Here is a 20,163-nt window from a genome sequence, read left to right as displayed (position 1 = left end):
TTGAATCCAACCTTAGAGAAGAACTTTCGTTTCAGGTGCGAGAAAAATTTCTTCTAAAAAATTGGTATTCGAACGTCATTCTTCCGTTTTCGTAAACAAAACGAAAGAAATTCCATTTATTATTGAAAAAATTATTGAATTGAGGCTTTCTCTCGAGCAATTGTTGACAAAACAATATAATTGTAGTTTTTAACCCATAAACCAATAATTATATTGTTATCGCCAGACAATTGACAAAAAAAAAAAAACAATTTTTAAACCGTTCTTGCAGTTCAAGTTCATTGTGCTGCTCTGCGGAACAAAAAAAGCGAAATTTTCGTTAAAAACAATTATTTCCATCAAATGTTTTCCTAACGCCGAGTATGAACGGAGATAAATATGAATGAAAGAGATATGGATGACATGACATGGTTCAACATGATTTTAGTTGATGGAGAAAAAAACTTGCGATAGATCCACGTCGACATTGATATGAGTTGTCGAGTTTATTAATTTTTCCATTGTTTGACGAGGAGATTTGCTGTTTCTATATTGGCAATGTTTTTATTTGTTTTCTATTTTTATCTCGTGTTTTTGTTTGGAATTGAAGTTTTATTGATTTTAGTTTTTTTATGGAAGTTTTTTTTTGAAGGACGCTTTTCCGCGAATTGTGGGTCAGAATTGTGACGTCTTTTGATATTGAAAATTTGTCAATAGATGAAAATTTTGTGATATAAAAGCCGAAAATAAAACTGAATGTTGATCTTGTCAAGAGATAAAAAAGGTGAATACAGAAATTTGTTCTGTCTTATCCAAAAAAATCAATTGAATTCATTATTTTTTGATATTTCGGTGTCTGTCCTTCGTAAAAGTGGGTTTTTAATGCTTTATTACACATAACTTGCATCTTCTTGTTGAACATCATTAAAATTGTTTGATATTTTTAACGGTTTTTCAGATGATTTTTCCATTTTTCTTCCTTCTTGACTTTTTAAAATTTAATGTGAGCTTATAAAAAAAATCGAAAATAAAAAATAATTAATAAAAATTAATAAAAATTAATAAAAAAAAAATAAATAAAATTTAAAAAAATAAAAACTAATATAATTACCTAATAATAGAAATAATTCAAAAATAAAATAAAGAAATTTTTTAAATTGAACGTAAAATACTTAAAATTTTAATTAATTTTTAAATTTTTTTCTAAAAAAAATTTTTTGAAGTCATTTAGTTAACTTTTCAATAAAAAATTTTAATAAAATATATTTTTTTCCATTTTTCAGAAGATTTTTCCATTTTTCTTTGTTTTATGTGAGCCTAAAAAAATAATTAATTTAAATTAAAAAAAAAAAATAAAGTAAATCATACAAAATAATGTAAAAAATCTTAAATAAATTAATTAATAAACAAATAAATTAATTAACAAACAAATAATTAATTTAATTAAATTAATTTTAATAAATTTTCAATTTTTAAAAATTTTGTACAAAAAAAATGTTTAATTTTTTAATAAAAAATTTATTTAAAAAAATTAATATTAAAATTTTTAATAAAAGATTTATAAAAAAAAAAATATATAAAAATTTTACCATATTTTCCTCTTTAAAGCAACAATAAATCGTCTGAATTCTTGAGTAATTCAATTTTACTATAAAATTTCAACTGTAATTCCATTCAAAATGTAAGCAGTAAGCAAATTCATCATTTTTAAAGCACAGCTACTGTTAAAATTTTATTTCTTCTTCAACATTTTAATTATTTGATCAAATTTTTGATTCTGTCTCTCTTCAAATCCTTTTAATTTCGCATCAAAATCTTTCATTATCTCATTTTGCATTTCTTTTAATCGCACATCGAGGTACGATTTGACCATTTCTAACGGATTTGAACCAAATGGAGGCATGTCTTTCGTTGATTTTTCCGTTTTTGACGTTGAAGGTGCCTCTAATTCAGGTACTTTTGGATTTTGTGAGCTTTGGATCGAAGCTTGGTTCAACATATTCATAAGAACTTCCATATTTGGCGGCATAGCTGGCGGTGCAAAAGATTTTCCGCTTTGTTTGAGGAATGTTAAGGCTTTTTCCGCTCCAGCGGATATTGGAACATTCGAATTACTGAGCATACTTTCGACATTTTTGAAGTCTATACTACTGCTTGGGGCGAATGGTAACATTTTGTGACTCGAATCGCTTCCAGGTTTTATTGTGACTTTTAATCCGAATAAATAGAGGGCTTTGTCGGATGATTTTCCTAACTAAAAAAAATAAATTTTAATTAAATTAAATTTTTTATTTTAAATAATTAAATAAATTTTTTATTTTAAAATATTTAAATTAATTTTTTTAAAATTTTTTATATTATATTAATTAATTAATTATTTTCATTTATTTAATTAATTAAAATTTATTTAAAAAATTAAAATTTAATTAATTAAAATAATTTATTAAAATAATTTAATTTAAAATGAAAATTATTTTTTTTAAATTTAATTAAATTTTAATTCATTAATTAATTGTAATTAATTATTTAAATTTATAAAATTTTATAAAAAAATTTTAAAAAAAATTAAATAAATTATTTTATTAAAATTTTAAAAAAATTAATGAAATTAATAAAATAATTACTCAAACAATTTTTTTTATTTTTGGAATTTTAATTATTTTATTGAAAAATTAATTATTTTTTAAATAAAAATTATTCTTTTCAGGAAATTACCTTCAATTCAACATGCCTCACTGAACAATCAAAGCAAATTTCATGCAAAAAAGTCTCATTTCCCAACTCCGAGAGCTCTTCTATCACATTTCCTTTAAAAGTTTTCCAATAAGAAGCTATTTGATCCATATCTGCGATGAAAATCTCAACATTCCTCGAATCTGTGACCAAATTTACACTTTCAAATGTCCCTTTTGTGGTCGAAAGTGTCAGCAAACATCGTTCCTCATCCTTTTCGGGACTCAAAAGGTACAGATAGTGCTCCATATCAACGACATCTAAGAAGGAAATTGCATCGACGTCATCTTTTTCTGCGTTTTTCGTCTCTTGCACGTTCAGCAATGACTCGAAATCCGTTCCTAACGATGTTTTTTCACAAATTCGCCATGTAGAATTAATTTTCACAGGATTTTCGTTCATTTTTGCCGGAAACTTGGTAAACAAAAACAAAAAATGACATTTCACTGCGGGGGTGTGTTCGAAAAAAATCATGCAACGAGTGTTTTCGAACAGACCCTTGCGGGATCGCGCCAAATTTGAATTACCAAACACGGAGCTCTGACCAAAAAATATTATTTTAATAAGTTTTAAGTGAAAAATTGACAAATAAATGTTTAAATGCGTGTCTAATTGTAAAAAATATCCGTAAAAAATTAAAAACCAAACGAAAAATTGCAAATATTTTGATTGAAACCCCGAAAATTATCCAAATTCCGACGATGGCAGTAAGTTTCTTTGTTTTGGTGTCGCCTTATCGCCGACGATAACTGTATTTTTTCCTCCGTACAGACATTAGCAGCAAGCGAGAGCATCACTTTGCCCAGTTCGACGCCGTACAAGAGTAAGGTTAAGGTCGTGGCGCTCGACGAAATTGTCGTGCATGCGGAAAAACTCGACGAAAGTGAGTTAGAAGAGGGCGAGCTCCGTGATTCGCGCATCACAAATCTCACCAACGTCAGCGAATACACGTTCCGGCAGCAATCGTGGGTCGAATTATTGGAGGAAGACGAAGAAAAAAGCGAAGATATGCAAGTAAGCCATACATCTCGTACACGAAGCGGAGAAACGTCAAATACACGTTTTTTCTTTGTTTTTATTTTTTTTTGCAGCGTTCGAAAATCTGCGAAAGTGACGATTCGCAGTCGCAGGCGTCGTACAAACGCGAATTGGCGATCGAAATTCTCGATAGATCGAATGAAGCCAAGTTTGATCGATTGTTGATGGAGGACAAAATTAAGTCGCCCTTCCGACGTCATCCGTCGAATGACTCGTTTGATGAGGCAGCCAAAGCTGAATTGCTCAAACACGATCCGAGCATCTTGGATTTCAAGGTTGCGGCTGTAACGAGGACTGTTTCAGGTAATTTTTGAGTATTTTTGGGAAACTTGCTTCGAAATATGAAGGAAAATTGAAATTTTTTGAGGAATTTAGAGAAAATTTCATTAAAAATTACTATTTTCGAGATTATTTTGTCTCAAAGAGGTTTAAAAATAATTTTTAAGAATTTTGAGAGACCTCATGAGTAACTTTGATCTTTCAGGCATTAAAAAAAATGATAATTTTTGATAATTTTCTTTCAAAAAATTAATTTTTCTTGATATTTTGACTTTAAAAAGTTAATTTTTGACCCATTCGACCCTCTCATGGGACATTTTTTGATATTTAAGCTTCTAAAATTAAATTTTTATTGCAGAGAAAGTCAATTTTTGATGATTTTGTGAGATTTTTGTTTAAAAAATTATTTTTTGTCGATTAAAAATCATCAAAGTTGGATTTTAGAGACTTTTTTGGTATCTTTCAAAATATTCTGAAATTTTTTCTTTTCGAAATCCATTAATTTTGTATTATTTAGAGCTAAAAAATTATTTTTTTAGAAGAAATGTGTTCAGAAAAATCAATTTTTGTCTCCCAATTTTTTTCTTAAATCGATTTTTAAGTCATTTTCAGGACAAAAATATTTATTTTGATCCACTTTTCAACCAAAAAAAAATTTTTTCTTGACCCAAAGCCTTTTTAAGTCCCTTTGAAAAATTTTTTTTTCAAATTTTAATAAATTACCTTCTCTTTTTTCAGCTCGTTCTGACACCGCCTGCGACGGTTTTGACTTCCCAAAAGCCGCTCCATCGTCTCCGAGCAAGCGCAAACGTAACCATGCCCCAACCACATCCGAAGAATCAGAAGACGCCAAGAAACCTCGTTTTGCCAAACTTCGCAGCGAGAGCACAAGCTCATCCGAACAAAGTTACGGCGGCGATCGCAAACGTCCCGAACTCGAAACGGATCCCGGAACACTCGAACGTCGCCAAAAGCAAATCGATTACGGCAAAAATACCATTGGGTATGACAACTATATCCAAGCAGTGCCAAAGGAGGAACGGAAACCCAGCGATCCACGAACCCCGAACAAGCATTTGAAGTACAGTCGACGCGCTTGGGACGGTTTGGTGAAGCAATGGCGCATCCAACTTCACAAATATGACCCGAATGCCGCCAAACTCGACGAAAATGAGGAAAATTAAAAGGGAAAATTGATCTCCTTCCCCCCCGGACTATTACAAACTATTTGTAGCCTTTAGTACATTTTTTCTTGCTAGTTTTTAAGGAATCGATAGAAAATCGCGAGATAAGACAATGAAATGAAAAGAAAAAGAGATAAAGAGAATGAAGTAATTTAATATTGAACTCAAATTATTTTTTTTTTTTTTTTTTAATTTTCGCTCGGTTTTTAAGAAATTTGCTCTCAAAAGTGCATTAAAAAAGATTTTTAAATTTTTTTTTTAGATTTTCAGGCAAATTTGATTCATTTTTGATTTAAAATCTGAATATTTCAGATACAAAAAAAAAATCAAAAATTAATTTTAAGAGATAAAAATTTTTTTTGAAGATTTTGTTTAAAAATTATGATTTTTAAGAAATTTTTCCTCACAAAGTGACTTTTAAGATTTTATTTTCATAATTTTTTGGTACTTCAAGTGTCATTTTTTTAAATTTTATTAATTACCTAATTTTTCTATTTTATTTCAAAAAAAAATTAAAAATTTTAATTATTTTTAATTTTTGAAATAATTCTTTGAAAAATAATTAATTTTTAATGAATTTTTGTGATAAATTCTCTTAAAAATCAAAATTTTAAAGGATTTTTTTTATTTCAAAAATTTAAAAGAAAAAGTTTTTAAAAAATTTTCAAAGAAAATAAATTAATTTTTTTTTTAAATTGAAAAAAAATTTTAAAGAAAATTTTTTAAAGATTAAAGAAAAATTATTAAAAAATAAAAAAAAAGTCAATTAAAATTTCTTTAAAAATTATACAAAAATTATTTAAAATTTTTTGAGCAAAAAAATTATTAAAGAAAATTCATCACAAAATTGTAAAAAAAAAATTATTTAAAATTTTTAAACAATTTTTTTAAATTTTATATCTTCAAAAAAATATTTTTTTACTATAAAATTAATTTTTTTGTATCAAAAAATAAAATCTTTTATACCAAAGCTGCTTAAAAATTTACAAAAAAAATCTTAAAAATCATTTAAAAGCACTTTCAAAGAACAAAAACCTTTAAAAAAATTAAATTTTAAACTAATTTTTCGAATTTCTCACTTTAGCTCGTAAATGCACCGCTTTCACGTGATAATTCAAATGGCTCGACGTAAAATAAGCGTGATCGCATCCCTCAAATCCACAAATGTAATTCCTCGTGTTCTCATGTGTCGTCGCTATGTGATCCCTCAGCACATGTTTGTTCGAAAAAGTCTTCCCGCAATCCATACAAGCTACTCCGGGACTAAAATGATCTCGTAAATGATGCTTCAACGTGACTTTATTCTTCAATTTCTTGCCGCAAACGTGACAATCGAGCGGTTCCTGCTCCTTATGCGTCGTCAGATGGTCTCTTAACGTCTTTTGGGTCTTGAAACACTTTCGACAAACGCGACAAATGAACGCCCGTTCCGTGACGTGAGTTTCCTTGTGAATTTTCAAATACGTCGCCGACTTGAATTTCGACCCGCAAATGTCGCAAACGTGATTCGGCGTCGCTGTGTGGAGTTTCAAGTGATTTTTTAGCACGGCATCCGTTTTGAAGGTCAACGAGCAGATTTCGCAAGTGAAGGAACGGGAGTCTGACTGATGCACCGATTGATGAGCGACGAGATGCGCCTTAGTTTGGAACGATTTTGAGCAGGAATCGCACGAAAAGGAACGAATTTTCTCATGAACTGTCTTTATATGGCGATTTAGGACCGAAATCGATGAGAAAATTTTATCGCAAAAGTGACAAGTTGGCGATTTTGGGTCGTTTTTGAGGCAAGTTTCTTTGTGAGAAGCTAAAAAATTCGATCCATGAAAGATTTTTCGACAAATTTTGCATTTTAGCTCCTTATGGACTTCTTTCATGTGACTTCGAATGAGCTTCAGTTCAGAAAATTTACTTCCACACAAGGCACAGACCATTTTTTCCTCAATTTCTATCGGATCTTCCTCCATTTCTCCATGAAAATCCGTAAAACTGCCCCCAAAACTCTCATTTTGTTCATCACAGTTCGTTTCTTCGACGCAAAAATCGATCATTTCCAGCTCCCGTTGCGTCTTTTTGCACATCTGAGTGAATTCATGCGAAAAAATCAGCGCCCGTAAGCAAGTCTGACACAAAATCCGTGAGAAAGCATCTTCGTTGAGGTCAATTCCGGTGCATTCAAAGTACAAAATTTTATATTTTGTCCCGAGATGCTCCTCAGTCTCCATGTCGACAAAATTTTCCGCTGTGATGCTTTTACAAGCGCGACAATAATTCTTATCTTTCATCATGAAATCGATAAAAATTGGAAAAATTCATAAAATTAAGTTTTTTATCTTTGTTTAGAACGAGATTACAAAAGAAACTGATGAACAAGAACAACAGATGTTGCCGATGAATTCAAAGAAACCGCAGAGAAGACGTTGAAAGAGGAGAAGAAAAGAAAGAAATAAAAAAAACGATTTACAGAAGCATCACAGGTTTATTCAAACTTGTCTACCTGCTGTTTGTTCATGGATTAAAATCTAATCTGGTAAGTTTATGAAATTATTTTGACAGTTAAAAATTTGACAGGTGTCAAAATTTTACAATTTTTTAACATTTTTAAGCTCAAGATTTGATTGTTCGTAAGAAAAATTTCTGAAAACTGCTTTAATTTGAAGTTTTAAAAAAAAATTTGACATCTGTCATTTTTGACATTTGTTAAAATTTCATCAAATTTTAATTTTTTGACAATTTACCTTACAATATTATTTTTTGTGAGTAAAATTTAATAAAAATTGTCTTTAAAATACTGTAAATTGAATTTTTTAAAGAAATTTTGACAGCTGTCATAGTTGACGTTTGTCAAAATTTTCTGAAATCTTAATATTTTAAGTTGTCTTCGTTAAAGTTTTCTTCTTTGATATTGAAATATTGCATTTCTAACAAAAATTACCCAAATGTCAAAATTTGACGTTTCAAGAATTTGACAAATGTCAAACTGAACTTTAATTTCTGGATATTTTATGATCTTTTAAAAATTTAAAAATTACAAAAGGATTTTAAGTGATAAAAAAAATCAAAAAGTGCTTCAAATTAAAGGTTTTTGAAGATTTTAGAGAAATTTTGACATCTGTCATATTTGACATTTGTCAAAATTTATTGAAATTTTAACTTTTTTCAATTTATTGTTATTTTTTCATTAAGTTTTGCCTAAACTGCAACGAAAATTTGCTTCAAAAAATTCAAATGTCAAAAATTTGACATCTCATAATATGACAGCTGTCAAAATTTTTAAAATTCTTCATTTTGAGCAATTTTCAAGTTAAATTTTACAAATTTTAATTATTTTTGAAATTCATTAAATTAAGAATTTACAAAAAAAATTAACTATCAAATTTCAAACTGTCAAAATTATTTCGTAATTTTTTATCCTTAACAAATTCGTTAAATATTATCAAAGAAAGACCATTAAATACAATTAAATATTAATAAAGAAAGTATTTAGACAAACGAATAAAAAACAGCAGATTGACACCTTTACACACTTAAAAACTAACAAAATCCTTAAATCTACGTCAATAATACTTTTTTAGGCGGTAATTTGTGGCTGTGGCGGTTTGTAATCTCTCGTCGCGAGCAATTCATCCAAATTTTCTTCCCGATAAAATACCACAAAGTCAACGGGACTCAATCCCTCGAACACGGAACATACCGAACTCTTCAAATTGTAGAAGAACAAAGGTTGTTTTCTCTTCGAAAAGTCCTGCGTTAAGCTCAGAATGACATTCGCTGCGGTATAATCGGCGCCATAAATGTGCGTTGCGTCAATCACGACAGGTAAGTTTTGCTTCATCGACTGTTTCATGACCAAATTTCGCACGTAATCTGCTGAGGGGAAGATAAAGGCGCGATCTGGAGTGATCATCAAGTATTCGATGTTGTTGTGTGTTTTGAGAACTTCGCAGGAAATCTTCGGACGAGCAGCGTGATACAAGATAAAAGCCATATTGAGACCAATTCCAACGACAATTCCAATTTCCAGCGGAAGAGCGAGGCAGCAAATGAAGGTTCCGAGACCAGGTACCAAATCACTCTCTAAAAAAAAAATAAAAAATAATATTTAAAAAAATAATTTAAAAAAATATAAAAAAAAATAAATTAAAAAATTAAATAAAATTTTATTGAAAGATTAATAAATAATTTAATTAAAAAAAAATAAAAAAAATATTTTAAATCGATTTTAAATGTTTAAAATTAAAATTTAATTAAATTAATTTTTTTTTTATTATTTAATTTTTTTTTCTTTAATAAAATTATTAAATTTTAAATAAAAAAAATAAATTTTAAAAAAATTTATATTTTTTAAGTTTAATTTAATTAAATTTAAATTTTTTAAAAATTAATATAATTTTTTAATTTAATTTAATTGAATAATTAATTAAATATAATTTTTTAAAATTAAATTTAATTTAAATTAATTTTAAAAATTTAATAAAAACTCACTTTTCGTTCGCCACATGGGAGCTACGACACGAATTTCAACCATAAACACAACCGCAGCGATTATAATGCCCGCCAACGTTGCTTTTGGGATGTACGAGAAGTAAGGAGTGAAGAACATGAGCGACAACAACACAATTGCTGAGGTAAAAATATTTCCCATTGGCGTTCTGACTCCGCTTGCATTATTAACAGCACTACGTGACAATGATCCTGTTCCCGGAAAGCCTTGCGCGAAAGAGTTCACAATGTTAGCTGTTCCCACGGCGATCAATTCTTGCGATGCATCTACTGGTTTTCCATTTGCTAAAGAAAAATTTAAAAAATTAAGGTAAAAAAAATAATTTTTTTGAAATTTTCTTTAAAACTCACAAAAAGCCTTGCAAATAGCGATATTTTCCATGAGAGTGATCAACGGCAAAATAATTAATCCCGAACCAAATCCATTGACGAGTTGAAGGAAACTCTCTTCTGTGCCTGTGGATGACTCATTTGCGCTCAAAGTGAATTTTGGAATCTGGAATGTTGGAAGTCCTTCGGGAATGTCGCCGATTATTTGGAAAGGAGTCTTTTTTTCGGCGGAATTGTGTTGGAAATAGTATCCCATGATGCCACAAATGACGACGAGGATCGCATTTCGACTTGTCCCGATCAACCAGAGGATTTTGTTGATGACTTTTTGTCGGGTTGTTTTCAATTCTTCCTCTTTTGGTCCGATTTTTATCATGGCAATCAACTGAAAATAGCCAAAATTCAAAAAATCATCAAAATTGCTTTAAATTTTAGAATTTTAAAATAGAATGAGGCAAAAAAAAATTCTATTCTCGATTTTTGATTTTGATATCAGAATAATTTTTTAAATGTAAAAAAATTATTCAATTATTTTAAAAAAAAAAATAATTTTTGCTTCAAAATCTAAAATCTTAAAAAAAATATTTTAAGAAATTTTTTTAAAAATCTTTTTTTGTCATTTTTAATCAATATTTTTACTTTAAAACATTTTTTGCCTCCCCATTTTTTCTGTTTTTAATTTTTTTTTTTTTTTTTTAAATTATGAACTTTGGTTAGTAAAAAAAGCTTTAAAATAATAAACTTACTCTCATCAACAGCAAAATCACGATACATCCGATGCCCAAACAAGTATCCCACAAACTCGTTTTATCGATATTTTTAAAAATTCCCGACCAAATCTGAACAAAAGTGCTTCCCTTGGCTTCAACTCCTAAAACATCCTTCACTTGTGACGTCACAATAATCAGCGAAACGGCGCTCGTGAATCCACTTGACACGGGTCCGCTCACAAAATCAATCAAAAATCCGAGTTTCATGAAGCCCATCAGCACTTGAATAAGTCCCGTGAGAAAAGCCAAAAGCGCTGCCTTCAAAACGTCTCCTTTGGCGACTTGGTATGTCAATAATGCTGCGATCGCCGTGGGACCCATAGGAACATCTTTGCAAGTCCCGAGGAAAATGTAGACCAAACAACCGAGGAAAGATCCGTATAATCCGTAGGCAGCTGGCAGTCCAGCGATACTTGAGTATGCGAGTGCTTGAGGGATGACAGTCAATCCGACGGTGATGCCCGCAACGAGATCTCCAACGAAATCTGTGGAATTGTATTGCGGAAGCCAACTTAGGATGGGCAGTCTTTTGTAAAGCATCTTTTTGGAGAAGGCACTTTGCTTCTTTTTGCTCAGCCATTGTTCGATGCGCTCGTAACTGTTGGTTTTCAGGACTTTACGACCGTCGGATGTTACTAAAAATTGAAAAAAAAAAAATGTTTTAATCAGGTAAAATATTTTTTTTAAAATAAATAAATAAATTAATTATAAAATTTAATTTTAAAATAAGTAAAAAATAATTTAAAAAAATTTATAAATTTAGTTTTAAAATTAAGTTAAAATAATTAATTAAAAAATTTAAAAAATAAAAATAATTATTAATTTATTTAATTAAAAAATTTGAATTTTACATAATTATTAATTTTTAAAATTTTTATAATTAAAAAAAAATAATATTTTTTTAATTAATTTTAAATAATTATTTATTTCTTAATTATTTTGTCAAAATTTATTTATTTTTTTTATTTTAAATTTAATTTTTTTAATTTTAATTTTCAAGTTTTCAATAAAAAATAAAGAAATAAATAATATTTTAAGTTAAAAAAAATTATTTCAGTTAATTTTAAAAAAATAAAAAAATTAAATTAAAATAAAAAAAAAATAAATATTTATTTAAATTAATTTTAATTAAATAAATTAATTAATTTTATAATTAAAAATTAAATTAAATAAAAATTAATTTTTTTTTATTTCAATTTAATATTTTTAAACTTTAAACTTTTTTAATAAATAATTATTTAAATCAATATTTATAACCAAAAATTAAATAAATTTAAATTCATTTAAAATTACTTAAAATCAAATTTTTAAATAATTTTTTTTAACAAATAATTTATATTAATTTTAAGAAAAATATAATTTTTTTCAGTTTTTAATCAAAAAATAATTATTAAAACATTAAAAAAATTAATTAAATTTTTTAACATATACTTGAATTATTTTATTTAACCAATTTTTATAAATAAACGATTCTTAAAATAATGAAATAAATAAAAATCAAATAAATATTTATTTAATTTTTTTTAATTCATTATTAAAAAAATTTAATTTAAAAAAAATTAAAAATAAAATTTAATTAAAACTTACAAATAAACTCATTAGATCCCCTGAGATGTCCATGCGGAGGCGTTTCCGGCACTGTGATATCAATAGACGAACAATGAACAGCATCATTCACATATCCGTGATCGAATCCTGGCAATGTTTCTTTCATTTTTGCGTCTTTTATTAAAAAGTTTCTGCAAAAAAAGGGGGAAATTCTCATTAATTATCGAAACAAACAGACAAAATCACAGGAAATTATTGTCAATCATGATCATTATTTGTCGATTATCATCATTATTATCGCAAATTGATCGGATAAGTTGTGTTAATTCAATTATTATTAGTGTTACATCATTATTGTCATGAGACATTTACGCAAAAAAAAAAGTTATAAATAATTTATCAACTGCTTGTCTTACGTCAAAGTATTAATTTGTTGTTGGGAACAAGTTCTTTCGTTCTCGACGTCTTCTTGTCGACTAAACTACCTTCGGTGATTTCTTCTGTTTTTATACCTGACCCGACCTTTGTCAATTTATTTTCTTTCTTTCTCTTTCAGGTAATTTCTGGATCGAAAATCCCTTTTGGCTTCGATTAAATCTGGATTTGTCTAGACTGTGCCCGAGACTCCCGGAGACAAGCAAACCACGAAATTAACACGTGTCGCTCTACCGCAATGACTTCATCCTAATTAATATCACCTTGCACTTGGTTCGGATTGCAGCACACGATTAACTACCGCAGAGTTTAGCGACGGAGCGTTAACTATCAGCAGCAGCGAAAAATCATCATCACGCAAAAAACAACTAACAATGTTTTGTTACAACCGAGACAATGTTTGTAAATATGTGGCAAGTGCAGCGTGTTCGTCAGCTGTGTCACTTGTGTAAACAAAGCCCGCGTCGAGGCAGAAAAATCAATTTTGTTGGTGTTCTTGTTGGAATGTGACAAGGTCTTTTGTGTGAATGAACAAAGAGATAAGCGAAAAAAAAATTTAATTATGCAAGAGTTTTTTATCAGCTAAGCACGAGCAGGATACACGTGAAAAAAAATGATGTAAGCCAATGTTTATCAACAAGTAATTTGAGCGATGAGTAAGAGACGAACTTAAAAGATTTTTTTATAAAAAGACAAAAAATTGTAGTTTTTCATTAAGATTTTCTTAAAATTGTAAAATTTTTGTTTTTTTATTGTTAAATTGACATAAAACTTAAATTTAAAAAAAAAAATGATCGTTTTTAAGGATCTATCAAAAACATAACCTAAAAAAATTTTTTACTAATTTTTTTCTTATTTTTTGTTATTTTGAAACTTAAATTTGTATAGATGTTTTCTCAAAAAGACTAAAAATTATTTATTATTTTTTAAATTTTAATTAAATAATTAAAAACGTTTTTTTGAGTAAAATTTAATAAAAATTTGTAAATTGCCTTTTGGCTAATTCATTGAAAAATAACAAACAATGTTAGATAAAAAAATGTTTCTGAAAATAAAATTTAAAAAAAATTGATACTAATTAAGAAATTGAAAATATTCTAAAAAAATTTTAAATTTTGATACTCAATTAATAAAAATTTCGTTAAAATTAATAAAAAAAGATCGTTAAAAATTTGACATTTACCTTTCGTTAATTCAGATTAACTTTAAAGAATAGTTTTCACAATATTTAAAGCTGAATTTATAATTTTTTTAAATTTAGGTATCATAAAATTTTTGAATAAAAAATTTCTTTTGAAAATTTGTAAATCGCTTTTTAGCTAATTCATGTTGAAAATTTTCCTATATTTAGACTTTTTGTTCAAAAAATTAAAAAAAAATAATATTTAAAATTTTAAAGAAAAATAAAAAAAAGTTTAATATTAATTTAAAAATAAATTGAATTTTCAAATTTTATTATTATATTTTAAATCAAATTTTGAAATTTAATTCAATTAATAAAAATAATTAATTTTAATTTCGATTTAATTAAATTTTTGAAAAAATAGAAATTTTTAAAATTATATTTAAAATAAATGAAAATTATATAACAGACAAAAAATAAATGACTCAATAACATTATTTATCAAATTCTTGTAAAATTTTATGATTCACGTCATTTTACCGAAAAAAAAGAAATAAAGTTCCAAAGGAAGTAACTTTCCATTGTTGTTTACGCATTTAACAAACAATAAAATGTCATTTCACACCTGTTCATGATATTTAACTTCCAAACCAATCAATCACTTAGCACGATAACGGCTCTCTATTAGCAAGTAATCGTTAAGTATTTCTCGTTAAACATTATTTACGTTTCTCATCAATTGTATGGAAAAAAATGAGAACTTGGTCAAAAAATCACAATAAAAATCGAACCTTGACCCTTGGAAGAGATTTATGAAAGAGGAACAGGAAATGGAAGTAAAAAAATTTTTAATTCTTAGCTTTAAGCTAAACTTCACACAAGACACTCAAGAAAACTGAAATGAAACTTTTTTTTTGCATTGTAGCTGCATTGAATATTTATACGATGTATGAAATTTCCATTTAGTTAGTTGCATGCACGCGAGCTGGTTAAGAACACCGTCAATGAACCTTGATAATGAATTTTAAAATTCTTACAAAGCAGGTCTAGACTTTTTGTGTTGGTTTTGTGAATGTAGCATGAAGTAACCCTTTAAAGTAATTTATTTTTAATTTTGCTAAAAAGAAATTTAAAAAATTTTTTTTTTAAATTTAATAAAATAATTATTTAATAAATTTAATTTAATTTAATTTAATTAATTAATAATTTTTAATTATTTTATTTTATTTTAAATTAATTTTTTTTAGAAATTTATTTTAATTTTATTGATTTTTAAATAAAAATAAAAAATTTTATTTAAATATAATAATATTTATTTATGAATGAAGTTATGAATTTAATTTCATTTTTAATTATTTTAAATTTAATTTAAAAAAAATCGAAAAAAAAATAAATTTTTTAAAAAATTAAAATTAATTGATAATTTAATTTTTTTTTTAATTTAATTTATTTATTTTAACTCTTTAAATTTTTATTAAATTAAATTTAAAAAAAAATAAATTGAAATATAATTAAATTAATTTTTTATAATTTAAAATTAATTAAATAAAATAGCGTTAAAATTTAAAAAAAATAAATTAATTAATTTATATTATTTTAAATTTTAATAATTTTATTAATTAATTTTAATTTAAATTTTTAATGAAAAAAAATTAAATTTTAAATAATTAATTAAATATTTTATTTTAATGAAATAAATTAAATTAAAATTTTAAAATTTATTTTTTATAAATATTGATAAAAATTAAAAAAAAAAAAAATAATTTAAGGGTTAAAAAATTTCGCAAAAAGGCATCAAAGGGTTAAAAATCATTTAATACTAATTAAACTAACTTTTGTACATTTCGCGAATAATTTAATTGAAAAATTATCCAAGTTTATTCGAACATGCAAACCCATTACGGCAAAAACTACCTTAGAATGTTACGAGGTGTTACGAAGCCGATAATTGCCGATGTTGTGAGAAAAATTCACAAGAAAAATTATGCAATCAATCTTTTGGGTGAACTTAGAATTTTATTTTTAGAAAGGGCATTTGCGTCAATTTTTTTAATCACTGCTAATTATTATTAGATAACCCCATGAGTGAACGGAAATTTACCACAAACCACAGGAGTTGCAACTAAAAAACAATTATTTTGCGGCTTTATTAGTTCACAGCATGCACAAATAACCGGGAAACTCCATTTAATTCAATTTTTTCTGCTACAATTATCTCGAAAATAATACTTCCGAGAATCACAAACGCATCTCTCTGGGGAAAATATAATTCGCGTGATTGATTTATTAACTACTTAACTGACATAATATCGCATCTAAAGTCGCAAAAGCTTTGAAAACAACTTTAACCGGAAAATTAGCAATTATCTCACTTCACTCCAATGTGACGCTAATTTTTATGACAAGAGACCGACGTAAATAACAACAAACGAGCGTGTGTCTGGTCAACCGTTAATCATTTGACGATTGGATCGCCATCCACAGATAACGTTTTTAATCAATTTACTATCACATTACGACGACTTCAGTGATTTTGATCTAAAAAAAAAACGTTTAAATGATTTAAACTCATGTTAACCTAATGGAACAGATTTTTTTCTTCTCATAAATTATTTTACGCAATTTTTTTCGTAAAATTCGATGGAAATGTTATTGACACGGCGAATTCCATGGAACAGTTTTTTTACAAGGTTCGCATGAATTTAAGACGCAATTCATTCATCAAAAAAATTAAAAAAAATTTTTTTTAATGATTTTGCAAAAAAAAATTGAAACATGAGACTTAGTGACGACTTTTTTTTCGCAGGTAATTAGTCACCTTTTCGATTCTAACGAAATACAAAAAAAAAATTAGAAAGTAAAAAAAAAAATATTTTTAAGCTGTTTGGGCGTCGAACCTGCTTTCGAAGGAGACAGTCCTTCAAAAAAAAAAATTCAAACAAAAAAAAACGAGTATTGACGTTTTCATTAATTAACCGGCTTTTAATCGCAATAACCTGTAATTTGCGAATTTCGGGTCGAATTAATTTCATTTTAATAACTTAATTTCATGAAATTTGCCTGGACTCTCTATTATTTTATTAACATCATCATCATCATTATCACAAAGCGTTCATTTTTGACATGAGTAAATACAAAAGTCACTCCACGCTTCGGCAATATTTTTTTTTCGGACAATCATTTTTGTCGTCATGTGACTTGAGCTATCATTAATTGTTCTGTTTTGACTCGAAATTCATTCTTTCTCGCTGGATATCTGGTTTTTGTGCGATGGTTTAATTGGAATATATGCGTTTTATTGAAATTAATCATTTGTTTTAAATTTTGTGTTATTTGATTCGTCATAACGGTTATTTAATACCAGATATGAGCAGTTGATTGGTGAATGTCGTTTGTTTACAGTTTTTTGGCAGGGATTTGAAGCGAAAACAAAAGCAAACTGGTTGTTGATGGATTTTTGCTGAGTAATTTGATTGGATTGAGTGATTAATTAGTCGTTAAAGCTATTTAGAATAAAATGCGGTAAAAATAGAATTGTGACGGGTTAGGGGTTTTTTAGAGGGAATGGAATGTTTGCGGGTTAAAATTTGTTTGACAAGACTGATTAATTGTTTTGAAAGGAGAAATATTTATTTTTGAAATATTTTTTTCTTTTAAGACAATTAATCAGATTTGTCGATGAGTTCATATTTCAAAGGAAAAAATTAAATCCCTCAAAGTATTTTAAAAATATTTTGAGAATTTTTTTTATCAGTTTTCAGAAATCTTGAAATTAAATTTTATTTTAAAAAATTTAATTTTATTTTTTTTTAAATAATTTTACGAAAGAAAAAATGCCTAAAAAAATTAAATTAAATAAAAAAAAAATTTAATTAAAAAAAATTAATTAGTTAATTTTTAATTAATTTATTAATTTTTAAATTTTTAATCAAAAAATAAAAATAAATTATTAAAAATTAACTTATAAATTTATTTTAATTTAATTTTTTTTTTTTTTTTTGTTATTTAATTTTATTTCAGAATTTTTTTTCTTTATGGTTTAAATACAAAATGAGTTTATACGTCAGAAAATGTAACATAAATTACTTTAAAGCTGGATTTTGCTGAGAATTATTTTTTAATTTTCTCAGATATTTCAATTTTAAAAAATAATTTATATTCTTAAAATAAAATTATCTGAGAAAAATTCTTTCACTATTCCTTTTTTCAGCAAAATATCATGTTCAAAGAAATTTATGTTATTGACCAATTTTGACGTATCGACTCATACTTGAACTTTTAATAAAAATTTGGCAACAAATTTAATAAATTAATTAATTTTATTGAATTTTTGCAAACAAAGCAAAGTTTTAACCGGTTAATTTTGGTTATTCGAATGACTTGATTTGATTGACCAATCAACCTCAAAATCTAGGCATTTAAATTGTTTTTATTTTTTGAGATGTGAAGAAATCGGGACATTTGTATGATAATTTGCGGGTTAATAACTTCAGAATTCTTTTTTTTTTTTTTTTTTAATAAATTCTTCATTTCCTTATTCTTTTTGTTAAAATATTTGTTAAGGTAGGTCATGTTTAAGATTTTTTTTTAAATTTTATTAATTTATTTTTTATTTTTCAGAATAGAATTTGACTTTAATAATTTTTTGGAAGGAACTTTCTTCATAATGACAGATAGAAACTTTATTTTAACTTTAAAAAGTCTCTTGAGGATTTTTAATGAAAAAAAAAATAAAAAATACAGAATAGAGCATTACGAATTTTGACACTTGGAAACAGATATAATGGAATAACTGACATGCCTCGATAAACAAAATTACTGCTTTTTCAGCAAATTATCTTTCACAATGGAATGTTAATGAATGGAAAGATAGTAAAAAAAAGTTGTTTGTGCAAATTCTTTGACAATGAATATTATAGGCATTGTTCTCAAAGGAAAAATTCTTCATAGGACATGACATCTATTAAATTTTTCTATTAGAAAAATTCAAATATTTTAAATTTTGTAATAAGTTAATGACCTTAACGTCAAAAGCTTTTGGATATGAAATGAACAAAGAATTACTTGACGTGAAGCAAAGAGTTTACTTTAAATAAGAACCTCAGCGTGGTTGAAAACTAAAAATTTCTAAAGAGAAGTTTACTTTTTCGTTACAAAGGATTAAATGAATTCAATAAAATGAAACGAAAATCCTCGTCGCCAATTTCTACATTTTTTTTACAAAATCGAACCAATCAAATAAATAAAACGGAAAAGAACCATCCAGAACTTTTTTCAACCATCACGTGAAAGCTTTCTTCCGATTCTAATCAAAAAAAACTTTGTAAACAATAAATCACCTTGTAAGAACTTTCCGGTTGTAATCATCAAGCAAATGATAGCTTTCAATGTTACAACAAAGTGCAATGTGAGGCGCTTAATTTTTACACGAAACCCATTGTTTTTCATGTAGCTCCGTACATTCACATACTAATTATATTATTGGTGTGAGTATCCAAGACAATAGTTTGTAATGAGCCTTTATTGACGTTGGTATAAATGAACCCGATAAAACGAAAATTTTCGTGATAATGAGACATAAAAGTAGGCACTTGTTGATATGTTATCAAAACACTCTTCACATTCTTCGACATTTTCCCAAAGAGCTATTCAAATATTGACGTAAAAGTGCCCTCGACACATGCTTGGAGAGCCAAGTAGTTGTGTTCTCGTGACAAGACAATAACTTCTTGAAACTATTTTTAATCTACACAAAAATCTCGTTTTTTCAGCCGGAAAAACAAATAGTTTGACATGAAATGCGACTTGCATGCAGGGAAAAAGTTTCATTTTTTTTTAATAATGAACTTTAATCAAAGAGAAATTCACTGAATCAAATTATTTGTGATTTATGATCTAATTGCGATTTAAGTTTAATCTGCGATCGACACGTGATAAGGTAATGGAAATATTTAAATATTATTTTAAAAATTATTTAATGATGTCTATTACCTTCTCTTGACAATCCTTTATCAGTAAAATATTTTTTTTTTTCACTTTTTTCTTGTCTTTTAACTTTTCACTTAATTGCGTATGTAAAATTTCTAAATTTTTTAACAACTTTGTTGTTTATTAAACTTTTGACATATTTCGCAAAATATTTCACTCTTTGAATTTTTCTTTAAAATTTTTTTTTCTTCAACGTTTAGATCTTGTTAGACCGGCGTTTCGTTTACTACTGAACCCGTAAAGCTACCGATCAGTT

At 26.7% G+C, this 20,163-nt stretch overlaps 4 protein-coding genes across 5 annotated transcripts; 1 reads left to right on the top strand and 3 right to left on the bottom strand.

Annotated features, from left to right (window-relative positions):
- Positions 1-1,696: 1,696 nt before the first annotated feature.
- Positions 1,697-3,124, bottom strand: LOC134835712 (uncharacterized). The gene is made up of 2 exons (XM_063850639.1): positions 2,695-3,124; positions 1,697-2,233 (listed from the first exon to the last, which is right to left on the bottom strand). The coding sequence occupies exons 1-2, from the start codon at positions 3,112-3,114 to the stop codon at positions 1,712-1,714; spliced, it is 942 nt and encodes a 313-aa protein (XP_063706709.1). The 5' UTR covers positions 3,115-3,124; the 3' UTR covers positions 1,697-1,711.
- A 99-nt stretch (positions 3,125-3,223) lies between these two features.
- On the top strand, positions 3,224-5,345 carry LOC134835711 (histone RNA hairpin-binding protein). The gene is made up of 4 exons (XM_063850638.1): positions 3,224-3,419; positions 3,484-3,726; positions 3,804-4,053; positions 4,768-5,345. Exons 1-4 carry the CDS (start codon positions 3,414-3,416, stop codon positions 5,211-5,213), a joined length of 945 nt encoding a protein of 314 aa, XP_063706708.1. The 5' UTR covers positions 3,224-3,413; the 3' UTR covers positions 5,214-5,345.
- A 926-nt stretch (positions 5,346-6,271) lies between these two features.
- LOC134835168 (gastrula zinc finger protein XlCGF26.1-like) lies at positions 6,272-7,535 on the bottom strand. Its single transcript, XM_063850039.1, has one exon. It carries the CDS (start codon positions 7,496-7,498, stop codon positions 6,272-6,274), a length of 1,227 nt encoding a protein of 408 aa, XP_063706109.1. The 5' UTR covers positions 7,499-7,535.
- A 567-nt stretch (positions 7,536-8,102) lies between these two features.
- On the bottom strand, positions 8,103-20,118 carry LOC134835709 (sodium-independent sulfate anion transporter). 2 transcript variants are annotated; one of them, XM_063850633.1, is made up of 6 exons: positions 19,911-20,118; positions 12,401-12,552; positions 10,790-11,448; positions 10,065-10,428; positions 9,696-9,998; positions 8,103-9,287 (listed from the first exon to the last, which is right to left on the bottom strand). In XM_063850633.1, the coding sequence occupies exons 2-6, from the start codon at positions 12,525-12,527 to the stop codon at positions 8,782-8,784; spliced, it is 1,959 nt and encodes a 652-aa protein (XP_063706703.1). In that variant the 5' UTR covers positions 12,528-12,552; positions 19,911-20,118; the 3' UTR covers positions 8,103-8,781. The 2 variants fall into 2 exon arrangements, with proteins under 2 accessions (XP_063706703.1, XP_063706704.1); XM_063850634.1 differs by lacking the exon at positions 19,911-20,118 and adding an exon at positions 12,778-13,192.
- Positions 20,119-20,163: the final 45 nt, after the last annotated feature.

This window comes from Culicoides brevitarsis, chromosome 3 (assembly GCF_036172545.1).
Source record: "Culicoides brevitarsis isolate CSIRO-B50_1 chromosome 3, AGI_CSIRO_Cbre_v1, whole genome shotgun sequence".
Classification (NCBI taxonomy): domain Eukaryota; kingdom Metazoa; phylum Arthropoda; class Insecta; order Diptera; family Ceratopogonidae; genus Culicoides; species Culicoides brevitarsis.
The sequence above is the reverse complement of the archived record's forward strand: the minus strand, read 5'-3'. Positions and strand labels throughout refer to the sequence as shown.

Excerpts from the sequence above, each read along its gene's own strand:
- LOC134835709 (XM_063850633.1), bottom strand. The coding sequence starts at position 12,527 with ATGAAAGAAACATTGCCAGGATTCGATCACGGATATGTGAATGATGCT. Across the intron at positions 9,999-10,064 it reads CGCTATTTGCAAGGCTTTTT|CAAATGGAAAACCAGTAGAT; the intron begins GTGAGTTTTAAA and ends ATTTTTCTTTAG. Across the intron at positions 9,288-9,695 it reads TCCCATGTGGCGAACGAAAA|AGAGTGATTTGGTACCTGGT; the intron begins GTGAGTTTTTAT and ends TTTTTTTTTTAG.
- LOC134835711 (XM_063850638.1), top strand. Across the intron at positions 3,727-3,803 it reads AAAAAAGCGAAGATATGCAA|CGTTCGAAAATCTGCGAAAG; the intron begins GTAAGCCATACA and ends TTTTTTTTGCAG. Across the intron at positions 4,054-4,767 it reads TGTAACGAGGACTGTTTCAG|CTCGTTCTGACACCGCCTGC; the intron begins GTAATTTTTGAG and ends CTCTTTTTTCAG.
- LOC134835712 (XM_063850639.1), bottom strand. The coding sequence starts at position 3,114 with ATGAACGAAAATCCTGTGAAAATTAATTCTACATGGCGAATTTGTGAA. Across the intron at positions 2,234-2,694 it reads TGAGGCATGTTGAATTGAAG|TTAGGAAAATCATCCGACAA; the intron begins GTAATTTCCTGA and ends TATTTTTTTTAG.
- LOC134835168 (XM_063850039.1), bottom strand. The coding sequence starts at position 7,498 with ATGATGAAAGATAAGAATTATTGTCGCGCTTGTAAAAGCATCACAGCG.